Source organism: Citrus clementina, unplaced genomic scaffold, assembly GCF_000493195.1.
Source record: "Citrus clementina cultivar Clemenules unplaced genomic scaffold, Citrus_clementina_v1.0 scaffold_5, whole genome shotgun sequence".
Lineage (NCBI taxonomy): Eukaryota > Viridiplantae > Streptophyta > Magnoliopsida > Sapindales > Rutaceae > Citrus > Citrus x clementina.
This window is the reverse complement of record NW_006262201.1, coordinates 26,559,794-26,584,415: the sequence shown is the minus strand read 5'-3', so window position 1 is coordinate 26,584,415 and position 24,622 is coordinate 26,559,794. Positions and strand designations below refer to the sequence as shown.

The following is a 24,622-nucleotide window of genomic DNA, read 5'->3' as shown; positions in this document are numbered from 1 at the left end:
ATTATTTATGTTGAATATTTAAACTAAAATAAAAACAAATATATTAGGGTCTTTTTTTTTTTTTGTTGGTTAAATCATAACCATACGTGTCTCCCCCTTTGCAGGCAGATAAATGGCAAGATTTTTTATGTCACCCTCCTGAAACATGTAGCCAAATATGAAGATTGAATTTCAAAAAAATTATCAAACAATAGTACAGTGGATCTCAATTTGAGTCTAAAATCCATATATAATTGCCTCATCATGTCAACTATTAACAGACAAGATAAGTTGTCTCGTCCGTCCAAATGTATAACTGTAATTAATTTGATGTGCAATTACAGATAAGTTATCACAGAGACTCGAGATAGGATTCCTAGCATTACTGTAATTTATTTGATGTGAAAAAAATGAAGGCAAAAGAAATTGCCTCTATCAGATGTGGATATAAAGCTTCATGCTAAGTCGCAGTGGCTGCTCATCTTTGCAATTAATCCATGGCAATAAGGAGAGGCAGCGATGACAATGTAAACAATTTTGAGAGAATTTTAGAATCCTATTTTACTCAAACCAATAACTTGTAGCTAGAATTCCGATCAGTACTTATATAGAATTAAACAGATTAAAATTTTTTGAACAGATTTATTTTTATTTTAATTCTTCCACTTATGATGACAACGTCTTGATGATGTATATCTTATTATAGTACTATTACTCCACGCATATCCCAAATTTTTCAACAAATATCTTGACACGTGATTTTATAATTGCTTTTGAAAATGCAACCCTTCCAACTATTGGGCAAGAATAATTAAAAATAATAAGTAATAAATATAAAGACGATTTTCTAATATTCTATTTATATATATAACACATCGTTTACAAATTTTGTGATATTAATTATTCGGATGTTGTAAACTAATTGTCCCGCCACTTCGATAAGTTTTCTAGAATGCCATGTTAAATAGATAATCATTATTTCAATACTTTGTATTTCCTCAATTGATTAGAGATAGCAATATCACCCTAATTTCCCTACAGATAAAGAGGAGCTCTTGTAATTTCATTCTTCTCAGTAACAAAGCTTGAATTCAATAACAAAATGCTTTCCTGAATGTTTTCTTTCTAGTTTAAATTTTCTTTTCCATTTCTCGTTTATTTATAATATTTGAGAGAATTAATAAAATCATACGCCATCTCGGGCAAAGAAGCACTCAAAATAATAAGTTGTATGTGAAACAACTGAATACAAATAATTTTGCTGAGGAAATTCCTTAGATGCTTTGCTTTTTACTTGCGAGATCATTTGTGGATTTTTGCATTTGAATTAGCCCTAAGGAAAGCTTGATAATCCATTGTCATCACTGGGTGGCTTTTTTGTAAATGGTTACAGTCTACATATATTTACAATCTGAGATCTCTATTAATTGAGAGTCTGAATTTATTGCTCAGAGGTCTAATAAACATATATGTATATCTGAATTTGTGATACCCCCAAAGTACGTTACCTTCCCAGATTTTTTTATACGTTATTATTTCCTTTGGGATATTCTCTAAAATATACAATATTTCTCTTTCTATAAATTGATCGAATTTACATAAATAAATTAAAATTTCGCAAAAGTCCTACAAGTATTCCCATAGGAATTATCTAGAAAAATAATACTAACAATAATGATAAAAGCTTATAGTTGTAGTAGTTGTATCCAGAGAAATTAAGACAAATTAATCAAATTTAAATACTCAATGTAGTAGTTGTATCCAGAGAATCCAGATCAATGAAAGAAAGTGCTAAAGAGACAATGTGCTGATAGAAACAAGGTAAAAAAATGATAATTTTTCTTATTTTTAAGTTAGTAAATCGACACTGATTTTAAATTTTATGTCTAAAAATCATTGCTCGATCAATAACTAGTTTACTACTCATAAAAGAAAAAAAGACAATTTCAGATTAAAATGTATATATCTTTTAAAAAATATTTCATACCTGTTTTTAATATTCAAGGATAGATGGTGCTTCTGTATCAATGTCGCAGGTCAAAATGTGGAGCAAAGAATCATATTTCATTTGCAAACCATAATACTTAGACTGTAGCCCCCTTAATTCGTGTTCCACTGTTTCATTAATTTGGGTTGAAGCTTCAAGTTGCTCATTCTGCCCATTGATATGGGTTTGATCACTCTCTACATCATCGATTGATTCTTCTTTCACATCCTTTGTCTGTTGATCTTTGCGCAACTGAAACAAATATACCCCCAAAAAAAAATTTCTTTAACATATATGCATATTATTAACATAGGGAACGTTTGTCATACGTTTGTTTTCGAGAATATTAAGCTATAATGTAGTATCATATTTGGTACAATATAAATGGTATTATATGTAATAATATTTTATATCATTACTTATATTATTATTATTATTTTAAATTTATATTATTTGAATTTATTAATATTTAAGTATTTATTATTAGTTATGCTAAGATTTAAATAATAATCCATTTTTATATTAATTATTACAATATAACATAAATTAGATAATGTAATATTTAATTATATTTTTAATATAATTAATATAAAAATAAAAATATAATATAATCTTATTAAATGATAAATTTATTACTTATTATAATTAAAAATAAGAAAATAAAATTCAATATTATATAATATTATTTGATAATATAACATTAGATTACAATTTACTTTTATTTGTTATAATATATAAAAAAGAAAATAAAATAAAAGCTAATGAGGCAAACTAGCCAAACATGAGACATGTTATGCGGTGTGCCATACACACCCTAATATCACTACATATGAAAATTTTTCAATCCAGAATTAAGGTTTGGTAGTGAATTGACTTCTACAACATTGTAAATTAATTTATGATACTACGATGAGCACTCTCACTAGACAATAATAGAACAATTTTTCAATCTAGTATTAAAGTCTAGAACGAATTTATGACATTGTAAATCAACTTTTAAAAATTGTAAACTTAATTACGATATCGCAAATCAGTCCTGAATTTTAATCTCAAGTCTGATAATCACTCCACCTAATATATATAAACTAATTATTACTAGAGCTGGCAAAATTTGACACGACCCGATTACCCGACACGAACACGACATAAATAAATGGGTATGGGTCGTCGAATTTAACACGATTATTAAATAGGTCGGGTTCGGGTCGACACGATTTTTTTCCGTGTCGGGTTAGGGTTAAAATTCTTGACCCATTTACCCGATCAATGACCCGATTATATTTTCTATTTTAAAATAATTTACAGGTTTTTGTCATCAAAACTCAAATATTATAGATGATTTTCTCTTTTATTTATATTCTTTAAAAGGATGAATATAACTACAGTATTTTATTTATAAAATTTTAAACACATTTAGAGTTTCAATAGTGTAAATGTATAAAATATTAGTAGATATGTATATTTTATAATATTAATATATATATATAATTAAAACCTCAATAGTGTAAATGTGTAATATTTTGGTAGATATGTATATTTTATAATATCGATAAATTATGTATATATGTATGTACATACGTATGTATGACAATGTGTAAATATTTGATGTAACTTTTGTTAAATATATAGATATTAAACGGGTTATTGGGTAACCCGATTATTTTTCCGTGTTGAGTTTGGGTCTCAATATTTTGACACGATTATTAAATGGGTCTAGTTTAGGTTGAACTAAAATTGACACGACACGAAATTGACACAACACGAACACGACCCGATGACCCGTTTTGCCAGCTCTAATTATTACCTTAGTTCTCTTTGCATTGCACCTCTTCTCAATATACACAAGCACATCTATCGAGTCTGTTCTTTCATCTTTCTTTATCTGAGGAAAAAATAAGAGACATCTAATGTTAACATAAATCAACACACTTGCATAACAGTGTGTGGACGACTCATAGAAACTCACCTCGGATCTCTTTTTACACAAAACGAGTTTATCGGTTTCGGTGTTAACGTTTCTTAGCAGCTCCCATTCAGCCTCATCACAACGAGAAGTCAACCGAATGTCGCTGAGCATTAATGGTAAAATTCCCAAACAAAAACTGAGCAACAGAGAAACATAAAAGTTTTCGGGTTCCATTATAGCACACCAGCCTCTCATATTCTCGTCATCCACATCACACAAGTTCGTGATCGAGAACAGAAACACGAGATAGTAGGCCCAAGTGATAAGACAGGATAGGCCGCTACGACGCGTCTGTTTAAACGGAGGTGAATAACTAATCACAATCTGAAAATTAATTAAAGAAAAACAAATTGAATTGCAGTATAAATACATATGTTGGATATTTTAATTGAAATACAAAGAAATACTTCAATTGAATCATAACGATACATGCCTCATCTAAAGGCCGACTAATATCGTCATATGTTATGTCCTCCTCCTGAAACACGTAGCCAAACATGAAGATTAAATTTTAAATTAATATAAAACAATAGTATTATACATGCATTGCAATTTGAGTCTATTTAAATCAATAGCAGCCTCATCATCATAATCTATATAACTGTTAGATTATGTTAAATGATTGGCAAATCCTTTTTAGATAAGGAAAAGAAAGAAGATGGGTTCTTTACTTCTGGATGAGAGAAAGTGGTGAGGAATCCTCTTTTCGAACATCAAACTCAATTTGGCATTACTTAATTAAAAAACAAAAGAAGAAGAAGAAGAAGAAGAAATTACCTCTACAATACATTTGAAGGTTCTATCCCACTGTGCCATTGTGAGTGATATCTGCTTGAACATGGTAAAAATAGTGATGGCCACATAAAAAATACCCAATAAAACCTTTTTCTGCATGATGATACTGGAGTCATGTAAAAACACAAAAACCGCGAGAGCAGAGGCGAGCGTTGGATAAACAAACGCAAAGATTTGCTAAAGAAAAAAGGGTCAATGTAGTTAATAAACTAAGTAGAAAAAATCCATTCAAAATAACTAAAAGAAAATTGTTAAAGAAATTAAAGGCCCACAGAAATCGGACAAAAGACAAAAATTGTACATCAAGCCTGTTTTATCATGCTAATTAATTTCAATTACCAAAAACTGGTATGTAGACTTTTCTAGATAAAGCTTCGTGCAAAGGAGTGGCCGCTCATATTCATGCTCTAACTCGTTATCTTTGAGATTCTTCATGGAAAGACGAGGAGATTCGGTCGACTCATCTCTGCAATCCATGGCAATAAGGAATGGCAGCGATGATGATGTACACAATTTTCAGAGGCTTTTAGAATTCTGTTTAGTCGATCCAATAATTTATATAGGCAGTTATAGAAATCAATAATCTTAATAATGTTAGGAATTCCAATAATTGAGTCCCAATTTGAGTTCCAATCCTTATGTATAAGAACTTTCATAATAAGTAAAATTAATATTCTACTATCCAATAAATAAATATTACACCAATTTGGAGATGCAAATTAATTAGAACTCAACCATTGTATCCTTAATTAGAATAAAAAATTTTGTATTAATTTATTTCGATATTAATTCTTCCAATTATGATGAGGACATCTTGATTATGTATGTCTTACTCTTGACGGAATTAATACTTAGGTGGCGTTTGTTTTTTAACTTAATGACTTAAAGTGACTTAACTTAATTAATTAAGTTAATTAGAAGTGTTTGTTTTTATAATTTAATGAGACTTTTTAGATTATTTTAACTTAATAAAATAAGCCAATTGTTTTAGCTTTTTACTTAATGGAGAAATATGAATTAAGTCAATTACTTACTAATGTAAAAAATATACATGTTTTAAATTTATTTTTCATGTCTATCCCAAAACTCACCCATAGACATTTATCCCATATAAAAATATCACTGTTTTTTCTTTCTTATATTATATACGATAAAATTTGAAATTTATGGTATTTTAAATATTAAAATTTCAAAATAATTATGTATTCACTTGAATATAGTTTTACTTATAAATATTAAAATATTATGGTATTTAATATATTATTTATTTGACGTTCAAATTTAATAAGGATACAAAAGTAAAAGTACATATTTTCAGCTTTTTCAGTTAAAAAAAAAAACAACTTAATACTTATTTTTTTATATTCAAACGAAAAAACAAACATATTATTCAGATTTAATAAGGATTTAATATATTATTTATTTGACGTTCAAATTTAATAAGGATACAAATGTAAAACTATATATTTTCAGCATTTTCAGTTGAAAAAAACAAACAACTTAATGCTTATTTTTCGATATTCAAACTAAAAACAAACATATTATTTAGATTCAGACATTCAAATTTATTCAAATTTCATATTAATTCAGGTCTATTCAGATTTCAGATAAAAAAACAAACGCTACCTTAGTATGTCTCTTAACTAAGTAAACATATCTCGATGTATGTCTCTCAAACTTTTCACGAATTTCTTGATTAACGATTTCATAATTTCTTTCCTTCCGACAATTGCCAGGAATAAGCAAAACTAATAAATATAAAGACGATTTTCTAATGTTCCATTTATAACACATAATTTTATTTAAATTTATCTGCAGTTAATCGGATGTTGTAAACTAATAATGCCATGTTAAATAGACAATCGTTATATTTGTTTTATAAGGTGACAATTAATTAAATAATAAAAACAATTTCTTTTGCATGCCATTTCCACTAAAAAAATGAATAGTCGATGGTCTATAAAACCAGTTCTTGATTTTTTTTCTTCTTTTTTTTTTCAGATCACTAATTTAATATTTGTAAAGTAAATTAATTTGGACTTTAAAAAAAATGTTGCCGACTGGATTGGATTGTTTTCAAATCTATTCCCTTATTTAGGGGAAAGAAGATTCAATGCCAAAAGTATTCTAGATTAACAAATATTCATTAATAATTAATAATCTATTAATTTCGCCACAAATTAATAAAACGATTTCTTGTTTATTAATTTATTGAACAATTTTTTTTCATAGTTCTACCATAAAACCTATCCCGCGCAATAATTCATTTCATAGTTTTACTACAAAACCTACGTCGCACAAAAAAACACTCAAAATGATAAGTTGCAAAACAATTGTTCCAACTGAATACAAATAGTCTTGTCGAGGATATCGCTAAGCTTAACTGCTTTGCTTTTGTAGTTGTGTGATCATTTGTGCAGTTTTTGTGAACCATAAAAAAGTAGCATATAAAAAAATGTCACCAAGAGATAAATGTTATGCGATCAAAAGCATAAGAGTGGTTTGTGCTTAAGAATATACTTCCAGGAATCGTTCTTGAACCTGCAAAGTAAAAGAAGCATCACACATATCCAATCAATTATAAGTATTTTATATATACGACAAATTTTAAAAAACCAGACAAAACTAAGACAACTTAATCAAATTTAAATACTTATTCTAGCAGCTGTATGTAGCGAATCTAGATCAGCATAAAAAGTAAATAAAAAAAATAAAGTGTTGATAGAAGCAAGGTGAAAACGGTAACGGTATACCTTGTTCTTAAATTGGTAATGGTATACCTTGTTCTTAAATTTGCAAAAGATTGGCACCCCTCTATTTTCTTATAAATCTGTACCTGAGCACGACCCACAAAAACTAACCTCGGATCTCTTTTTACGCAAAACAAGTTCATGGGTTTCGGTGTTAACAGCTCTAAGCAGCTTCAATTCAGCCTCATCACAACGAGAAGTAAACTGAATGCTAGTGAATTTTAATTGGATTTGGAAACTCTCTCAGTTGCTTGCTAATCAAGTAGTGTTACAATAAGGCGGCGTATGTTATGTTGGGGCAATTATATATATAGCCATTTCATGCGTGCGCACGAAATAAATAGCCGTTAGACAATGTCTCTAATATGAATTTAGTGTTTAGGAAACTGGAGATTTTGTTGGGTCATTGATAGGTCTCAGTCAGAGACAGCCAATGATCACGCGTAACACAAGTGATATTTTTCTGCTTATGGCGAGAAAGGACCAAATAATTGTTGTTTAGAATTCTCAATACTTTTATTCATATTCTGGAGCTTATTTATAATAACAAGACTTTGGTTTCCATCCTACAATTACGGCTAAATAAACGAGTATAACAACTTAGCTAAGAATTCGAAATCGAAAGAGAATCGAAAACAACTTCCGTATCTTAGCTTCCCTCCTTACTCGCTGCACAATCGTTGATAAGCGTATTCCTAGATCACGGCTCCAGCTCCAGCTCCAGCACGTATCTTCACAATCTCAGCACATGCATATTTCATGCATGGCTTGCATGGGACTCATGCCCTCACGTAGCAAACTTAGGATTTGGCTTTGGATTCTTCCAGTTCTTCGTGGCTCATGCATTTGCTGTCTATCATTGGCCCATCCTCGAAGAATACCCTTGTCCTCAAGGGTCAGATTGGGAAACTGTTGGTGCAGCATTGTGGTGTCCCCCTAGGTGGCGTCTTCGATTGGCAAATGCTTCCAACGGACCAAACTTTGTTCAAGCAGCTTTCCTCCCCTTTTCAACCAGCGTGTGTCAATGACAGCCTCAGGTTCCAGTATCACCAATCCGTCATCAGTCACAGGTGGCACTTCGGTGCTGGTGGAGAGGAAATCACCCACAGCTTTTTTAAGCAGAGAGACGTGAAACACCGGATGAATTTTGGCATGTGCTGGTAGTTGTAGTTCATAAGCAATGGCGCCGATTTTACGGAGGATGGAATACGGCCCAAAATACCTGCAAGCCAACTTTTGATGTGCCCATTTAAACACAGATGATTGACGGTAGGGCTGGAGTTTTAAAAACACCATATCGCCCTGTTTGAATTCAATGTCGCGGCGGCCCACGTCAGCTATTTGCTTCATTCTGTTAGCTGCGGTGGTTAAGTTTTTCTTCAGTTGCAGCAGTAGCTCATCTCGGGATATCAAGGTTTGATCAACTTCGTGCACCGGCGAGGCACCCAGCTCGTACCTTGGCACTGTTGGAGGAGGTCTCCCATATAGAGCTTGAAATGGGATCATCCCGGTGGAGATATGGAAGGTGGTGTTATACCAAAACTCAGCCCACGGTAAATAGGAGTGCCACTTCCGTGGCCACTGATGAACAAAACATCTCAAGTATTGTTCAAGGCATCAGTTAATTACCTCGGTTTGGCCGTCGGTTTGAGGATGATATGCTGAGCTCATTTTTAATTTGGTGCCTGATAAATTAAAGAACTCTTGCCAAAATTTGCTGATGAATATGGGGTCACGATCGCTAATGATTGACTTGGGCATACCGTGCAGCTTCACTACTCCTTCACTTTCTTCTCGAACTGGCCGCGGTGAACCAATGGTTTCGTTGGTGCCGTGGCTAGTGGTGCCTTTGGATGCATTGAAAGTTTCTGCTAATTTGCTGATGGTGTCTTCTAATCGCTGAAGCTTGTCATTGATACCAATCTCCATGCGTTCCATTCGGCTCTCCATGCTTTCCAGATCAGCTTCAATTCGCTCAATACGTTCTTTGTTCGTCATCATTGTTAACCCGCTCTGATACCAATTGATAGGTCCCAGTCAGAGACAGCCAATGATCACGCGTAACACAAGTGATATTTTTCTGCTTATGGCGAGAAAGGACCAAATAATTGTTGTTTAGAATTCTCAATACTTTTATTCATATTCTGGAGCTTATTTATAATAACAAGACTTTGGTTTCCATCCTACAATTACGGCTAAATAAACGAGTATAACAACTTAGCTAAGAATTCGAAATCGAAAGAGAATCGAAAACAACTTCCGTATCTGAGCTTCCCTCCTTACTCGCTGCACAATCGTTGATAAGCGTATTCCTAGATCACGGCTCCAGCTCCAGCACGTATCTTCACAATCTCAGCACATGCATATTTCATGCATGGCTTGCATGGGACTCATGCCCTCACGTAGCAAACTTAGGATTTGGCTTTGGATTCTTCCAGATCTTCGTGGCTCATGCATTTGCTGTCTATCAGTCATAATTAATCTTATCCGGGAAAAGTGGATGTTAAAGTTTGGTGTATAAAATTTAAGCGCCAGCAACTAACCACTATTGGCGAACAGGCAGTGGAAAACAGCGTCGTGGCATCCACAACTTGATTAACCAACTCTCATTTCATCTTCAATGGAAAATATGAAAATGAAATATAAAATTTATATTTTATTTTTCTATATTTTTAACTTTTATAAATCGATGTCGGTGGAATTTTGGTCAGAAGTGGTCAGGTTTATTTTTGTTGTTAAATTTAGTTAACTCCCAGTAAATTTTAAATAAAGGTCTATTTTAATTATCTCAATTCACTCACCATTAAAGTGCTTGAGATTAATTTATCAAATTTTCAGTAAAAATTTAGATTAAAATAAAATAACCCAAATTTATTTAGTACATCATATTACATGATACATTATAAAACTATCATGGAGATGAAATTCACTACCTCAACTTGATGAAAAAAAAAAATCCTTAAATTGCGTTGAGTCCATTATTTAAGCTTTTGCTTTTTTAAAATTAATTGAAATGTTCCCATAAGTTGAAGTTGTGACCCTTTATATTGAATTTATTATTAAGTTGCTCATATAAAATATATTTCTAATTACCGCATTGATCGAAACCAATTCTATTATTGACTATCGATATGTCATAGTTGAACTTAGTCTACAAATATCTCAATTCCCACGTTGCACCATTATAAGCAAGTGAAGAATTGGTCACTGCTAAAGCAAGAGGTGGTTGACTACATGGGTACGTTTGACACACTGTATTTTATTATAGTGTATTGTTAGGGTTGTCAAATCAAGGGCTTGGGCCAGGCCAATTGCGGGTCTGGCCTTTTAGTTATTTTTTCAAATTTTAAAAATTGTTGTAAACTTGAAATGAGTTAATAATAATAAAGTTGTTATAATCAACAATGAATTAAAAAAATAAATATTTCAAAATAAAATGATAAATAAAGTAAATAAAAGTTTACATATTTAATTTTTTAGTACTGAATTTTTTAATTCAAGCACTCTCTTAGCTAATTAATGTTTAAAAGAGAGTTTAGTATTATAATTTTAAGTTTTTTGATTCATTATTGATAAATAAATTAGGAATTTAAGCTTTTTTTTTATTTTTCCATTAATTTTCATATTTTAATTTATTATTCTAATTTAAAATTTTTAAATTGAGGGTTTGGGCTTGGCCCGGACTGTTTTTCCTAAGCCCTTATGTGTGAAGCATGAGCCAAAAGCCTATGGGAATGGGTCGGACTTAGGCCCGCCTTGGCTTTTTTGTCATCCCTATGTATTGAATTAGCGTTGTATTATAATAATATTGCACAACGTTTGGTGTTACACTATACTGTATTAATTTCTTTGTGATTATTTTAAATGATATATTTAAAAAATATTTAATTTATTAATACTTAAAAAATTAAATATAGAAATCTTAAATTTTAGAATTTTTACATCAATTTTTTATTTAAATTAAAAAAAATCATAATTCTTCGTAAAATAAGTGCAAAATTAAAAAATTTAAAATTTTCGACAGCATAACGTTTATTTTGAGCAATTCCCAAAATATATAACTTATGAAATAGTTCAACTCATTTTTTTCATACATGTGAAAATTTGCAAACCATAATACTTAGATTGCATGTTTTTGTATTGGTATCAATTATTATATTACTTATTATTATATTAAAATGTAATAGTTTTCAAAATTATCCTTAAGTCATTTACATCCTTACAACAGTTTTAACAATAAGATTTATCAATTACATACGATCACTTTCAAAATTTATGTCACTTTCAAAAATAAATTTTATCAAATATTTAATTGATTATCTTCACAACTGATTATTTTTATAGTACAACTAAAACAATTATTTTAAAATGTGTAATATTACTAAAGTAACTAAACTAAGCCTGGGCCTAATAGCTCTTAGGAAGATGGTTCCAAATTGATTAATCTAGAATTGAAAGTGTAAAATTCGAATCAAATTTTGAAAGCTACTGATATTGACTATTAGAGTCCGTTGCTGCCTTTCTCTTCAACGTGGGCCTCAGCGGTCCGGCGTGCGCATTATATTACTTTTTCCTTTTACATTTTGATATAAATACGAGATTATGAAGCTTTAATTTTTCATAACCTCCGTGATTCTCGGACCGGAAACTATGTATAGGTATATAGGTATGTAGATATAGCTATAAATGTAAATAAATGTATAAATAAATCGGTTCATCAGATGGTTGAATGGGGTCCATTGCATTTTGCCTTCCAGCTACAATGTCGGCAAAGCTTTTTCTTACAGTGTTTATCGTTAAAAACGTTGGTGAGGCATAAAGCCAGATTGCCAGTTTCTTCCATAATTTTTGGTTGTTACAATTTATTTTCCTACATTTTTCATTATACTCTAGTACTTTCTTAAATTAATCTTCTTAAAAAAATGGTAATTAATTTGTGCTCGGAATGAGTTTTTTATGAAAGTTTATTTGATGTCAGAAAAAAAAAATTAAGAAAAAAAGTAACTATCTCTTTTGTGAAAGTTCAATAATTCGTAAAATATATGGAATTTAAAAAAAAAAGTTAAAAGGACGGCAAAATTTTTCGTATACTACGTATATAAACCATGCTCAAGTAACTTATAATTAGAATCAGATTGTCAGTTACAATCTGAATCAAATTGCCTTTGTCATACTCATGCCTTATAAAAAAGTTCGTTCCTTTACTCACCCTATGAAAATCAAAACAGATGCTACAACAAGCCCCAAAGCTGAAGTGATTTTAAGTTGCGCCTATGGCTCCACAGTCAGCAATGGCATCGTCTCAAAACATCAACGAAGAAGCTGATCATAATCGCGACTGGGAAACATGGAAAAAAGTTGACGGCATTAAATTTAAACCGACAGCTGAGGTACTCATCTTCGTTTATCTAGCTGGAATGGTGTCTGGTTCTACTGATGGCCCGATTTTTCCACTTATTCAAGAAGTAGATGTTTATCAGTATGAACCTTCAAAGCTGAAAAGTAAGCATGAAGTTTATACATACCAACTTACTTTCTGATCTGGTGCTATTTATCATCAATTTTGTTTGTTAATTAAATATTTCAGGTAAAGCTCATGATTTTGGTGATGGGAACATGTACTTCTTCTCACGTGTACAGAAGAAATATAAAAAAGGATCAATTCGTGAGAGAAAAGCTAAAGGTGGATTTTGGAAGACCGGCAAGTGCAATACTGTTAGAGGCAAAGATGGGGGTACAGGTACAGAGAGGTCACTGACATACTACAGCTACAGGCATGACCCAAAACCGGGTGAAAAGCCAATAAAGACCCATTGGCTAATGAGGGAGTATATGCTTAAGCGGCCAAAAAATGATAAAGAATCCATGGTAGGTTGCAAGGTTAAGATATATATATCTGATGCTTTTTCTAATTAACGTCCTGCACTTTATTAAATTGGCAGGAATACTTACTGAAGAATTTCTACGTATAGTGTATAACTTTGATAGTTTATTATTACGATTAGTAATTATCTTTTGCATATGTTTTTTAATTTGTTTTTCTTAAGTTAATGCAGGCGCTCTGCGTGGTTTACTTTCATGGGCAACGTGACAATGAAGATAAGCAAAATTCACACCCAGATGTGGAGGCGGAGGGATCACCAACGCGCAATAATCCTGCATTGATACACTGGGATTCAAACCTTGAGGCTATCAATCTTGAAGAAACACTTCCTCCTTCTTGGTCTTACTCAAACGTGTTCGCTCTGAGTCCTAATTGTTATCCTCTATTAAACTCTACTCCAAACCCTGCAGCCATCCCTTATGAACAACCCCTGTTTTTTCCTCCAAACTCTTTCCAAAATACGACAGATATAACCTTTGCATCTTGGGGTTCCATTTCTCCTGCTCCGAATAATAATTTTCCATTATACAGCTCTAACTTGAACCCTGCAGCTTCCACTCCTGAACGTCCTTCTTCTAACTCTTTTCAAAATATGATCAATATGATGGGTGTATCTTCGGCTGCTCCAGCTGATTCAATTATCAATACTCCGAATAACTGGTGCAGTACACTTGCGGAACTAGATCCACAAAACTGGATGGTTGAGAGACAAGAGGCGGATGGTTCTCCATATCAGTACTCCTCCAATGACGATATACAGCTGCTAGAACAATACCTATTTGAAAACGATCAAATGTGGTTCCAAGCTTTCCCAATACAGCAATCGCCCAAATCATGAATCAGAATCAGGATCCAAGCCGCTTGAACTCTGCAAAGGGTACTCTTTGGTACCCTGACCCAATGTTGCTGCTTGACAATACCAAATGTCAAGAATTAATGATTGCTACTTCCTACTAATATTGTTAGCTTTTTGCTTGTAAGCTAGAGCCGCGATTGGTGTGCACCTGTCTTCATTGGTTGTCGCTTTCTTTCTTTTCCACATTTGTATCGCGCTTTAATTTCATGTGCTGTAGGCTTATTTTGCTAAGGTGTTTTTCATGATTATCTTTCAGTTATTGATTTCTCTTTGTAGTGATGTCAATGGGGCGGGTTTGGGGCGGGAAATGATTACAAAATTAATCTACCATGCAGAAAATAGCCACGCCTAACAAAATTCTACAGCCCAATACCAGAAACGAAATAGTTCAGCTGAAGAAGAAAGAAAAATACCTCTACAAGTCTATATGGTCATTCTTTAAGAGTATTTGCAAGAAGCTGGACTCCAAAAACTTTGCTGCGATGATTTCTGTGAGAGTTGAGAGCAATTAAACAAAAAGGAGAACACCATAATCACATGGGTAGTTTGTTAACCCACAACAGAATGACTTTGTCAACACATATCCCTACACATTATCACTTCTAAAACAAAGCTTCCTATAAAGCATTTATTTGGATAGAAGAAAAAGAAACCACTCACTCTAATATTGACTTTATCGATTGGAAATAAGTGCATATATATAGAAACAAAAACTACAGAGATAACTAATGGAGGTCCTAGCCTGCCATCTACATGTTTAAGTCTGCAGCTACATGAAGTTTACATAAACCAAAACTCAACCTAGGAAATTAAATAAAAACACATGCATAGGAAAAAGAAATTTAGAAACAAAGAAGGTCTCAAAAGCCCACACTTGCAAAAATCCTTTCTTAAGTTTCTTCTATCCTACAGCATTCAGACTCTTTCCAAAACGAAAAACAATGCTTCAACAACTAATTAAGCTAAATTAAGGAAATATAAACACTTACACTAATCGTAAAGCCATCTAATTATTTTAAACACTCATTTTCCAACTCAATAGCTAATTAAAATTTAAGATCATAAAAACCCAAAAATCAAAAAATTCCTTTACCCTTCCACCCGACTGAAACTAAACGACCCCCCCCCCCCCTTTTCAGTTTTTTCCACAAACCAAACAGCACCACCACTAAAAAAATTAAAAATTAAAAAAAAAAACTTTCCTTCTCATTCCCGAGAAAAAAAAAATTTAAAATTCCCATAATATCATCGTTGAAAAAGAGCAGAAGAACAGATTAGTTTGTTAACCAAGAACAGAGTAGTTTGTTAACCCAGCACAGAACAGAACGGCGTCATCAAGACATATCCCACGTTTCGCATTATCCATTATCACCCATAAAGCAAAGCTTCTTATAAGCCATACATTTGTAGGGAAAAAAAAAAAAAGAAACCACTCATTCTATTTCGTCAAGTTCTTTCTTCTCTGGTTTCATGCTTTCCATCTCTACTTGAAACTTTTCATTCTTTTCTCTTTTATTAGGCCCAAAGCATGGCTGTCGGTAACTCAAATCACGGCTGCAGCCTCTGTTTCAGTGAGCTCTCCATGGCTGCAGTTTGTGCTTCAGGCTATGTGACTGAGAATGAAATCAGAAGAAGATGAATGAAAACACACAAAACGTAAAATTGACTCAAATCAATGAAACCAGATGCAATTTGAAATAAATAAATAAAGAAAGAAAAATAGGAAAAGCAAAAACCTTGCAGCAGGAGAACCGATAGCGCGGCTGGTGTTGGTCGGTGACGACGAACGGTGGCGACTGACCAGCTGTTAGCGACGGCAGCGGCGGCTGACGAGCCGTTAGGGTTTCTTTTGGGGGAACGATTGATTCAATCCAAATGAATTAAGGAATTATATTTTTTTAGTTTTTATTTTTGGGTCGGGTTAGGGGACCCGAAAAAATTCCCAAATCTAAATCCAAAATTTTTTTAGGCTTAGACCCATACCGAAAACTGACCCAATTTCATTTTGATATTTTTCTTAGGCCCATATCCACCCCAAATTAATTAAAGCCCCGCGGGTATTATTGCCAACTCTATCTCTTTATTATTAAATATTATTTTTATAATTGTTTTGTGGGTCTAGCTTAATAGATAATGCTTCATAAATTTAATTTATTATTTTAATATTTTCTTTATCTCTTAATTTGACTTCTCCTTAGGTTTCGATTCGTACAATTTTTCAAATAACTCTTATTTAGTTAGAGCTTTTATTAGTAGAATTTTTATAAATAGAGATTTTACCTAAAATACTTTAGTTATTTAGTTGTCAATAATAGTTTTTATTAAGATGTTATGAAATTACTTTAATAAGTAAATTTTTTAAAGTTATAGTATGAAAAGAATAAAATAAGATTGTCAAATAAATAAAAAGATATTTTAACATTTTAAAAAAACTTTTTAATCTCTACTCCCAAAAACCCAAAATTTGAACTTTTGTTAGTAGAGGCAAAATAATTTATTTAAGCTTTAAAAGCTCAACTAGGAAAACAACCAAACAACAATAAAAATTATTATAAGAGCTTATGAAATTAAATAAGTACTTATAACCATAAAATAAATCATACCAAATAGACACTTAATGTAGTTAGTTTGTATTTCAATTTTATTCTTTTCTTATGACTTTCAGTATTTTGTCATCCCCTATTTTAAAAGAATTTTTATGTAATGCTTGTAATTGCAATAAAAGTCATAAGTTGTCTTTTTCCACTGCCTCACTCATCTCCTCACAACCTCTTGAAAATATATTCTCTAATGTATGGACCTCTCCTGTTACGTCACATGATAGTTTCAAATATTATGTCATATTTGTTTATCACTACACTAAAAATAACTGATTCTATACACTAAGAAAAAAAATATGATGTTAAAGAAATGTTTATTCATTTTAAAGCTGTAGTAGAAAATTACTTTAAATATAAAATTCTCACACTTTATTCTGATAATGGAGGAGAATATATGGGTCTTAATGATTTTCTTTCTACATATGGTATTTCTCATCTCACCACTCCACCTTATACACCTTAACATAATGGCTACTCAGAAAGATGTCATCGTCACCTTGTTGAAACTGGTCTTACATTATTCTCTCATGCTTCTTTTCCCTTACAATTTTGGTCTCATACTTTGCCACTGTTGTCTATTTAATTAATAGAATGCCCATTGCTACACTTAATTACTCTTCTCCTTATGCATTAATTTTTGGTACCACTCATAATTACTCTAAACTTAAAATTTTTGGATGTTTGTGTTATCCATGGCTTCGACCATATTCATCATATAAACTTGAACCAATATCTAAACCTTGTGTTTTTCTTGGATATTCATTTTCTCAAAGTGCTTACTTGTGTTTTAGTCCATTCACATCTAAGATATTTATGTCTCGTCATTTTAAATTTGTAGAGTTTGTTTTTCCATACAAATCCTTACATTCTTATTTACCGCGTCTTGATTCAACCACAACAGACAAATGGATTCCACTAGTTCTTATTGTTTCAACTCCTAGTTTAACATTATTGGCACCTACTCCATCTCTTGTGGGCCCTCCAGAGTTGCCACCGTGCACTGTTCCTTTATATTCTCTACCCGCAATATCTCAGCAACAATCTTGTAAACATGCTTCTACATCTACACAAAGCACTTCTTCACTCCCTATTCAATCATTTTCCCAAATTCCACTAGCTCCTTGCCCCACAAATCATCATAGGATGACTACCCGAGTAAAAAATAAGATTCACAAGCCACTACAAAAACTTAACCTCCATGCTCATCTTAGCACTTCATTTGATTGTGAACCTGTAACTGTGACCAACCTATCTAAAATTCAAACTGGCGTCAAGCTATGTCAGAAGAGTGTGATGCTCTTGTTTGTAATGGGACGTGGGAGCTGGTTCCACCTCCTTCATCTTCTAATATTATTGGTTGCAAATGGATTTTTCGTATTAAAATACATTCTAATGGTTTTGTTGATAGGTTTAAAGCTCACCTTGTTGACAAAGGGTTCTGCTCTCGTGGATCAGTTTGTTGATTGTCTTGCTCAACGATTTTCACTCAAGGATTTAGGCTATCTTTTTTATTTTCTTGGTATCAAAGTTGTGCCTCACCATCATGGAATCTTACTATCACAACGTGATTATATCATAGATATTCTCACTCAAACTTATATGATGTATGCTAAACTAGTTTCTACTCAGTTACCTCTTAATCTGTCACTGAGTTTGTACTCGAGCACACCCCCTCTCTAATAGAACAGAATACCGCATTATGGTTGGTGGTCTACAATACGTGTCCCTCACTCGTCCTGACATCTCTTATGTGGTTAATAAATTGTCTCAGTTCATGCGTTGCCCGTCAACTAAGCATTGGGCTCTTGTTAAACGTCTCTTGCGCTATTTATGTGGTACCTTAGATGATGGTGTTATTCTCTATGGTAATTCTCCACTTTTTCTTCATGCCTTCTCGGATGTTGATTGAGCTAGTAACAAGGATGATTATACCTCTACCAGTGCATGTATTGTTTATCTTGGTTGTAATCTTATCTCCTAGGGCTCGAAGAAATAACATATTTTTGCTTGTTCTTTTACGGAAGCCGAGTATCTCTCTATTGCTTCTACAGTTGCTGAACTACCTTGTAACTTCTTTGTCTTTTCATGTTATCGCCATTAGATCTAATGGAAGTGTAGTTTCAACGGTAGGATGTGTTAGACTGATTATTGACACTCCAATCCTTGTTGCATACTGAAATTCTAAAAAATCAAAGATTTTAAAATTTTAATACAGAAATCCAGAATGTATCACATTTATTAATAATTAGATAATTAAAAATAGGGTGGGGCTATTTGCAGTAGAGATGCCCAATGCACCGGACGGCACGTGGCACGACACATGTACATACAACACGGCACAATACGAGCACATTTCGGTGGGGCACGCAGCACGGCATGACATGGCATGCACATGGGTCGGGCCGGGCTTAGAATTTTAGGCACACGGGCCCTAAAAGCACGGCACAATTAGAGATGGGTTAAGCACAGCATGATTAAAAAAAATGCAATAAGCACGTTTTATTTTTAATTAAAGTAAACTTAAAATTTTATAACTCTACAAATAACTTGAAATTGAATTTTTTAAATTCATTTAATTCTTATTTTAAAAAAATACTATAATTGATTTATATTTATAATTTATTAAATAAATAATTGATATCATAATTTTAATGAATAAAATTATAAATATCATGATTTTATAAATATGTAGTAATATTATTGTAAACTATGATTTATAACTTTATAAAAGTCCAAGTTAACAATTTTATTATTATTTTTGTTAAGTATTAAAAAACTTCTAATACTATAAAGTCAAACTTAGTAATTAATAGAACATTGTCTTACTATTATTAGTTTATTATTTTTAAATATGGACGAAACACATAGTGGGCATGGTACGGCACATGCACGAGCACGTATGGGCCGCTTTGGTGCCGTTCGGTCCACTGACCATCTCTAATTTGCACCCTACAAAATATTATGAAGATCAATATTTTATAAAATATTCATAAAATAGATTAGAAATAAGGGCATGGCAATTTTTTTTGAAAAAAAAATTAATGAATTATTTTAAAAAAAAGAAGTGACGCACTATGTGGTAGGAAAAAAAACAGTTTCACAATTGAAGCAAAAAAAAAAGGAATATGAATATAAAAATAAGCAACATTGAACAGGCTTTGAGACTTATGGAATCTTTGCATGCCTTAGAAGCTTTTATTTGTGTAATATCTTCACATTCATGACAACTGAATGAAATTCCTCCAACTTCATTGATTACTGAATTCGGCTTACATGAAATTGACTAAACAGAAAACAAATAACAACAAGAACAAATAGAAATAACTCTTAAGCATAATTGGGTCTTACTGGAAGTATTTCCTGAGATGTGCTGCATTCCAAGGTCGTTTCACCTTGTGGCCATCCGCACAAACGAGCTTATAGGCTTTGGGTCCAGCCACCTGCTTGACTCTATACGACCTTTCCCAATTAGAGCCGAGTGCCCCTTGTGTCGAGTCTTTCGTGCTTTAATTCACCATCCTAAGCTTGACTCTATACGACCCTTCCCAATTAGGGCCGAGTGCCCCTTGTGTCGAGTCTTTTGTGCTTTGATTCACCCTCCTAAGTATCCAATCGCCGACCTTGAACTGTCGTACACGCACTTTCTTGTTGTAATAACGAGAAACCCTTTGTTGGTAGGCGGCTGATCGCTTGGATGCTTGCTCCCTCTTCTCAGTCAGCATATCCAGATTCAAACACATCTGGTCGTTGTTTTTATGCTCATCGAAATGATCAATCCGACGCATGGCCACCCCTATCTCCACGGGTACAACAACTTCATGTCCGAAAGCCAAAGCGAACGGAGTTTCACCGATTGTTGTTTTATGGGTTGTCCTGTATGCCCATAACACACCTGGTAGCTCATCAACCCATGCTCCCTTCTTTGCTCCTAATCTGATTTTCAAAAACCTCTTGATAACCTTGTTAGCTGCTTCTACTTGTCTATTAGACTGAGGGTGAGCAGGCGAACAATCAGCTCTATTTCGAGGTTCTGACAGAAGTCTCTGAAGTTATGATTGTCAAACTGCCTGCCATTATCTGCTATCAAAGCATAAGGAATCCCGTATCAACAGACTAGGTTTCTCCATACGAAGTCAGTCATCTTTTTCTCTGTGATCCTGTTGAGGGCTTCAACCTCTACCCACTTCATGAAATAGTCTATCGCTACTATTGCATGCGTTGCAGCCCTCGTCCCTTCGGTAACGGTCCAATCAGATCAATTCTTCATTAAGCCAATGGCCATGGTGAGGCCATAGAAGTGAGCTTCTCTGGTGGTTGGGTAGATAAATTTACAAAACTCTGGCAACTCATGCAACTCCTGATTTTCTCCTGTGCATCATGGTGCATCGTCGGCTAGAAATACCCCTGCCTAAGAGCCTTGTGGGCAAGAGATCTCGCACTAGAATGGTTTCTGCAAACTCCTTCATGTACTTCTCTCGGTACGTAATCTGCGTTGTCCTCATCCAAACATCGAAGGAACAGTAGAGTGTACCATCACCGATACAACACCCCATCAATCATTGTGTACCTCGACGCTTAAGCTCTGATTTTCCGAGCTCATAATTTATCTAGTAGTAAAACTCCATCTCGGAGGTACGAGATTATTGGGTCCATCAACGAGCACTTATATTCTACTCGCAGCACCTCCAGATTCTGCTCGATATTGGGGCTGGACTTCACCTCCAAAGGAACATACTTGGGCATTTTTGAATCTGCTACAGCTGCTATTCTAGCCAGGATGTCTGCTCGATAATTTTCTTCCCTTGAGATTTGTATAACCTCCACTGCCTCAAACTTCCCAATCATCTATTTGACTTTCTTTAGGTACTGTTCCATCTTTCTATCTCTCGATTGAAATTTCTCACTGACATGGTTGGCAACCAGTTGGGAATCGGTTAGAACTTTCACCCTATCCACTTTCACTACCTTAGCCAATTCCAACCCCGCTATTAAAGCTTCGTATTCTGCCTGGTTGTTTGTAGCCGTAAACTCCAATCTTACAGCATAAGAGATCTCATCCCCTTAAGGGTCTTCTAAAACAATCCCTGCTCCAGATCCCTGCTCCCATGAGGATCCATCCACCGACATCTACCAGACCCGAACCTCGTCGTTAACTATAGCAACACCTAGTTGGTCGAAACCTACTTCGTGCTCTGTGAATTCTGCCACAAAGTATGCCCTTGCCTGGGCCTTTATTGCTGCTCGGGGTTAAAACTTATATCAAACTCGCTCAGCTCTATGGCCCATTTTACTAGCCGACAAGAGGCATCCGGCTTGTGCAGAGTCCGCCGCAATGGTTGGTTTATTATTATCGAGACGGGGAATGCTTGAAAGTATGGTCTCAGCTTTCAGCAGCAACCACCAGAGCAAGTGCTTGTTTCTCCAACGGTGGGTATCTGGTCTCGGCATCGAGCAAGATTTTGCTTGTAAAATATATCAGATACTGAACCTCTTCTTCCTCTCTCACTAAAACCGAGTTCGTAGCATGATCTGATACTGTTGAGTGATAGAATATGTATATTTATAAAGGAGAAAATCGTCATTTTACATTTCAAGTCTTACTAACAACCTTTCTTTTTATGTATTTAAGGTTCTTATAATTTAATTATGGGTGTTTTATTTTAATTAAGTATTTTGTGTATTTTAGGAGCATCATAGTCATTTCACAATAAACGAGAGATCAAACGGCAAAATGGACATCGCTTTTGAACTTAGGACGGTCGAAAACCTTAGAATGAACATAAAATGAAAAACGGCATTGTTCACATGTACGGTACTGTTCATATGTACGGTACTATTCACACGAACGGTACTGTCTACTTTACTGTTCACGACACTGTTCACATAGACGGATCGATGACGTGGCATTAACCGATAACGTGGCATTGACTTATGAGGTGTCATGATCCTGTTGGACTAAAATTCTTTATGTACTGTCGATGGTGACGTTGCAGCATATTAGTGGACAAAAAACGCGCGTACAATACATGCAACACATGAGATTATTTTTAACCAAACCGCGTTACTGTTCAAACAATGTCACTGTTCAAACCGCGTGGTCAAACCGCGTACTGTTCACGCGTACTATTGACTCGTACTGTTGACTGATGACGTGGCGCAATCCTGAGCGTCCAAACTGTTTTTAATCCGATGGCCATGATTTACTCAATGTATCTATAAAAAGGAGACCTCTACCCCCTAATTTGGCATCTCTGAATCTATTTTTTGGCTCTGTTTTCTGTAATTCCTTCTCTATCTTGTATTTTCTACGTATTTTAATAAATTTTTATTTTGCCCCTAATTCAATTATGAGTAGCTAATTTTCTTTCAAGCTTGGGTTGAAGGTGAAGTCTCAACATGTGTCATGGGCTTTATTTGGTAAATTTATTTTCTCCTCCCCTCTAGTTTTTGTGGATGTTTTGACTTCTCATCGACAAATAATAATAGTCTTGTCTAGATACCGCCCTGGTTTCACCGGCACCCTAGTACAAGGTTATTATTGAAATACTAACTAGGCAATCCAAGAGGGGGTGTGAATTGGGATTTTAAAAATTAAGCTAAGTAAACCACTCACAAATCCAATCTAATGACTTAATAAATTCGAAAACAATAAATTCAATGAAAGCACAATAATAAATTAGCAAGGGAAGAGAAAGCAAACTCAAGGATTTTTACGTGGTTCGGCAATCCCCGCCTACATCCACGCCTCCAAGCACACTGGGCTTGAGGATTTCACTATCCAAGCCTTTCCAAGGCTTCAAACGTTTACAATTGACTTCAAGGTATCAATGAACCTTTACAACAAGAGATAATCTCTCTAATCTCTTCACCCCAAGTGTTTCTCACACTTGTACACTCACAATTTGATGAGAAATGAAAAATACAACAATGAATCTCTCTTTAAGAGTGGATATACAAATGATAGCTCAATGAAGATTTAATCTATAATGATTTTTGAATTTGAAGCTCAATATAAGTTGTGTGCACTTGTTTATGCTTGCTTGGATTACCAAAAATGGATTGGTTTTGAATTTATATAGTTTGAACTCAAAAACTAGCCGTTATGCACATTCTGGGAGTATCCGGCTTGTCGTTTATGGAATCCGGTAAGCTGCTTTTATGTTACCGTTAAGGCAAAATTTTGAATTTTAACTATCCGGCTTGCCGGTTACGAAATCCGGTAAGCTGTTTACGTTCCGGATGCATTCTGCCCAAAATCCAGCTTGCCAGTTTTTCACATCCGGTAAGCCACTTGCTACAGTAAGTTGCACAGTGCATTATTTTTCGAAATTATAGTTTGACCCTAAAACTTTACAAAACTATACTAAAGCCCAAAACGTTATGAAAATTTGCAAATAGGTCCAATTTCAGAATGTCTAAGTAATGCTTTGTTAATCCCAAAACTTTCTGAAATTATGATATAACCCAAAATGCTATGACACTTTTCAAATTATTCCTTTACCAAAATTTCAAGCAATACTTGTTTATTTCAAAGTTTTCAAAATTCTTTCAATTAAACCATAAACTTTGAAAAACAACCAATTTCATAAAATCATTTTTCCATTAAATATGAAACATTTATAATGTGAAAATAATGATTTATTTAAAAAGAATAAAAACAATCAATTTCATAAAATTATTTTTCCATTAAATATAAAACCTTTATAATGTAAAAATAATGATTAATTTAAAATGTATAAAAAATAATTTGAGCTTAAAAGATTTATCATTCTTAATCTTGTTTGTTATCATCAAAATCAACATTA

The 24,622-nt window shown here is 33.5% G+C and overlaps 2 protein-coding genes and 1 long non-coding RNA gene across 3 annotated transcripts; 1 reads left to right on the top strand and 2 right to left on the bottom strand.

The window, feature by feature from the left end:
* Nucleotides 1-12,624: 12,624 nt before the first annotated feature.
* LOC18041559 (NAC transcription factor 29) lies at nucleotides 12,625-13,399 on the top strand. The gene is made up of 2 exons (XM_024184629.1): nucleotides 12,625-12,979; nucleotides 13,065-13,399. Exons 1-2 carry the CDS (start codon nucleotides 12,751-12,753, stop codon nucleotides 13,391-13,393), a joined length of 558 nt encoding a protein of 185 aa, XP_024040397.1. The 5' UTR covers nucleotides 12,625-12,750; the 3' UTR covers nucleotides 13,394-13,399.
* A 2,038-nt stretch (nucleotides 13,400-15,437) lies between these two features.
* LOC112098422 lies at nucleotides 15,438-16,111 on the bottom strand. The gene is made up of 2 exons (XR_002905535.1): nucleotides 15,954-16,111; nucleotides 15,438-15,830 (listed from the first exon to the last, which is right to left on the bottom strand). It is a non-coding gene; the product is annotated as an uncharacterized LOC112098422 (long non-coding RNA).
* A 4,212-nt stretch (nucleotides 16,112-20,323) lies between these two features.
* Nucleotides 20,324-21,662, bottom strand: LOC112098091. Its single transcript, XM_024183703.1, has 2 exons — nucleotides 21,501-21,662; nucleotides 20,324-20,860 (listed from the first exon to the last, which is right to left on the bottom strand). Exons 1-2 carry the CDS (start codon nucleotides 21,660-21,662, stop codon nucleotides 20,324-20,326), a joined length of 699 nt encoding a protein of 232 aa, XP_024039471.1.
* Between the last annotated feature and the right edge of the window lie 2,960 nt (nucleotides 21,663-24,622).

Bases quoted from the DNA above. Each gene is read 5' to 3' on its own strand.
- LOC18041559 (XM_024184629.1), top strand. From the start codon at position 12,751: ATGGCTCCACAGTCAGCAATGGCATCGTCTCAAAACATCAACGAAGAA. The intron at 12,980-13,064 runs GTAAGCATGAAG...TAAATATTTCAG, and splicing joins TGAACCTTCAAAGCTGAAAA to GTAAAGCTCATGATTTTGGT.
- LOC112098091 (XM_024183703.1), bottom strand. From the start codon at position 21,662: ATGATTGGGAAGTTTGAGGCAGTGGAGGTTATACAAATCTCAAGGGAA. The intron at 20,861-21,500 runs GTGCTGCGAGTA...TCATAACTTCAG, and splicing joins ATATCGAGCAGAATCTGGAG to AGACTTCTGTCAGAACCTCG.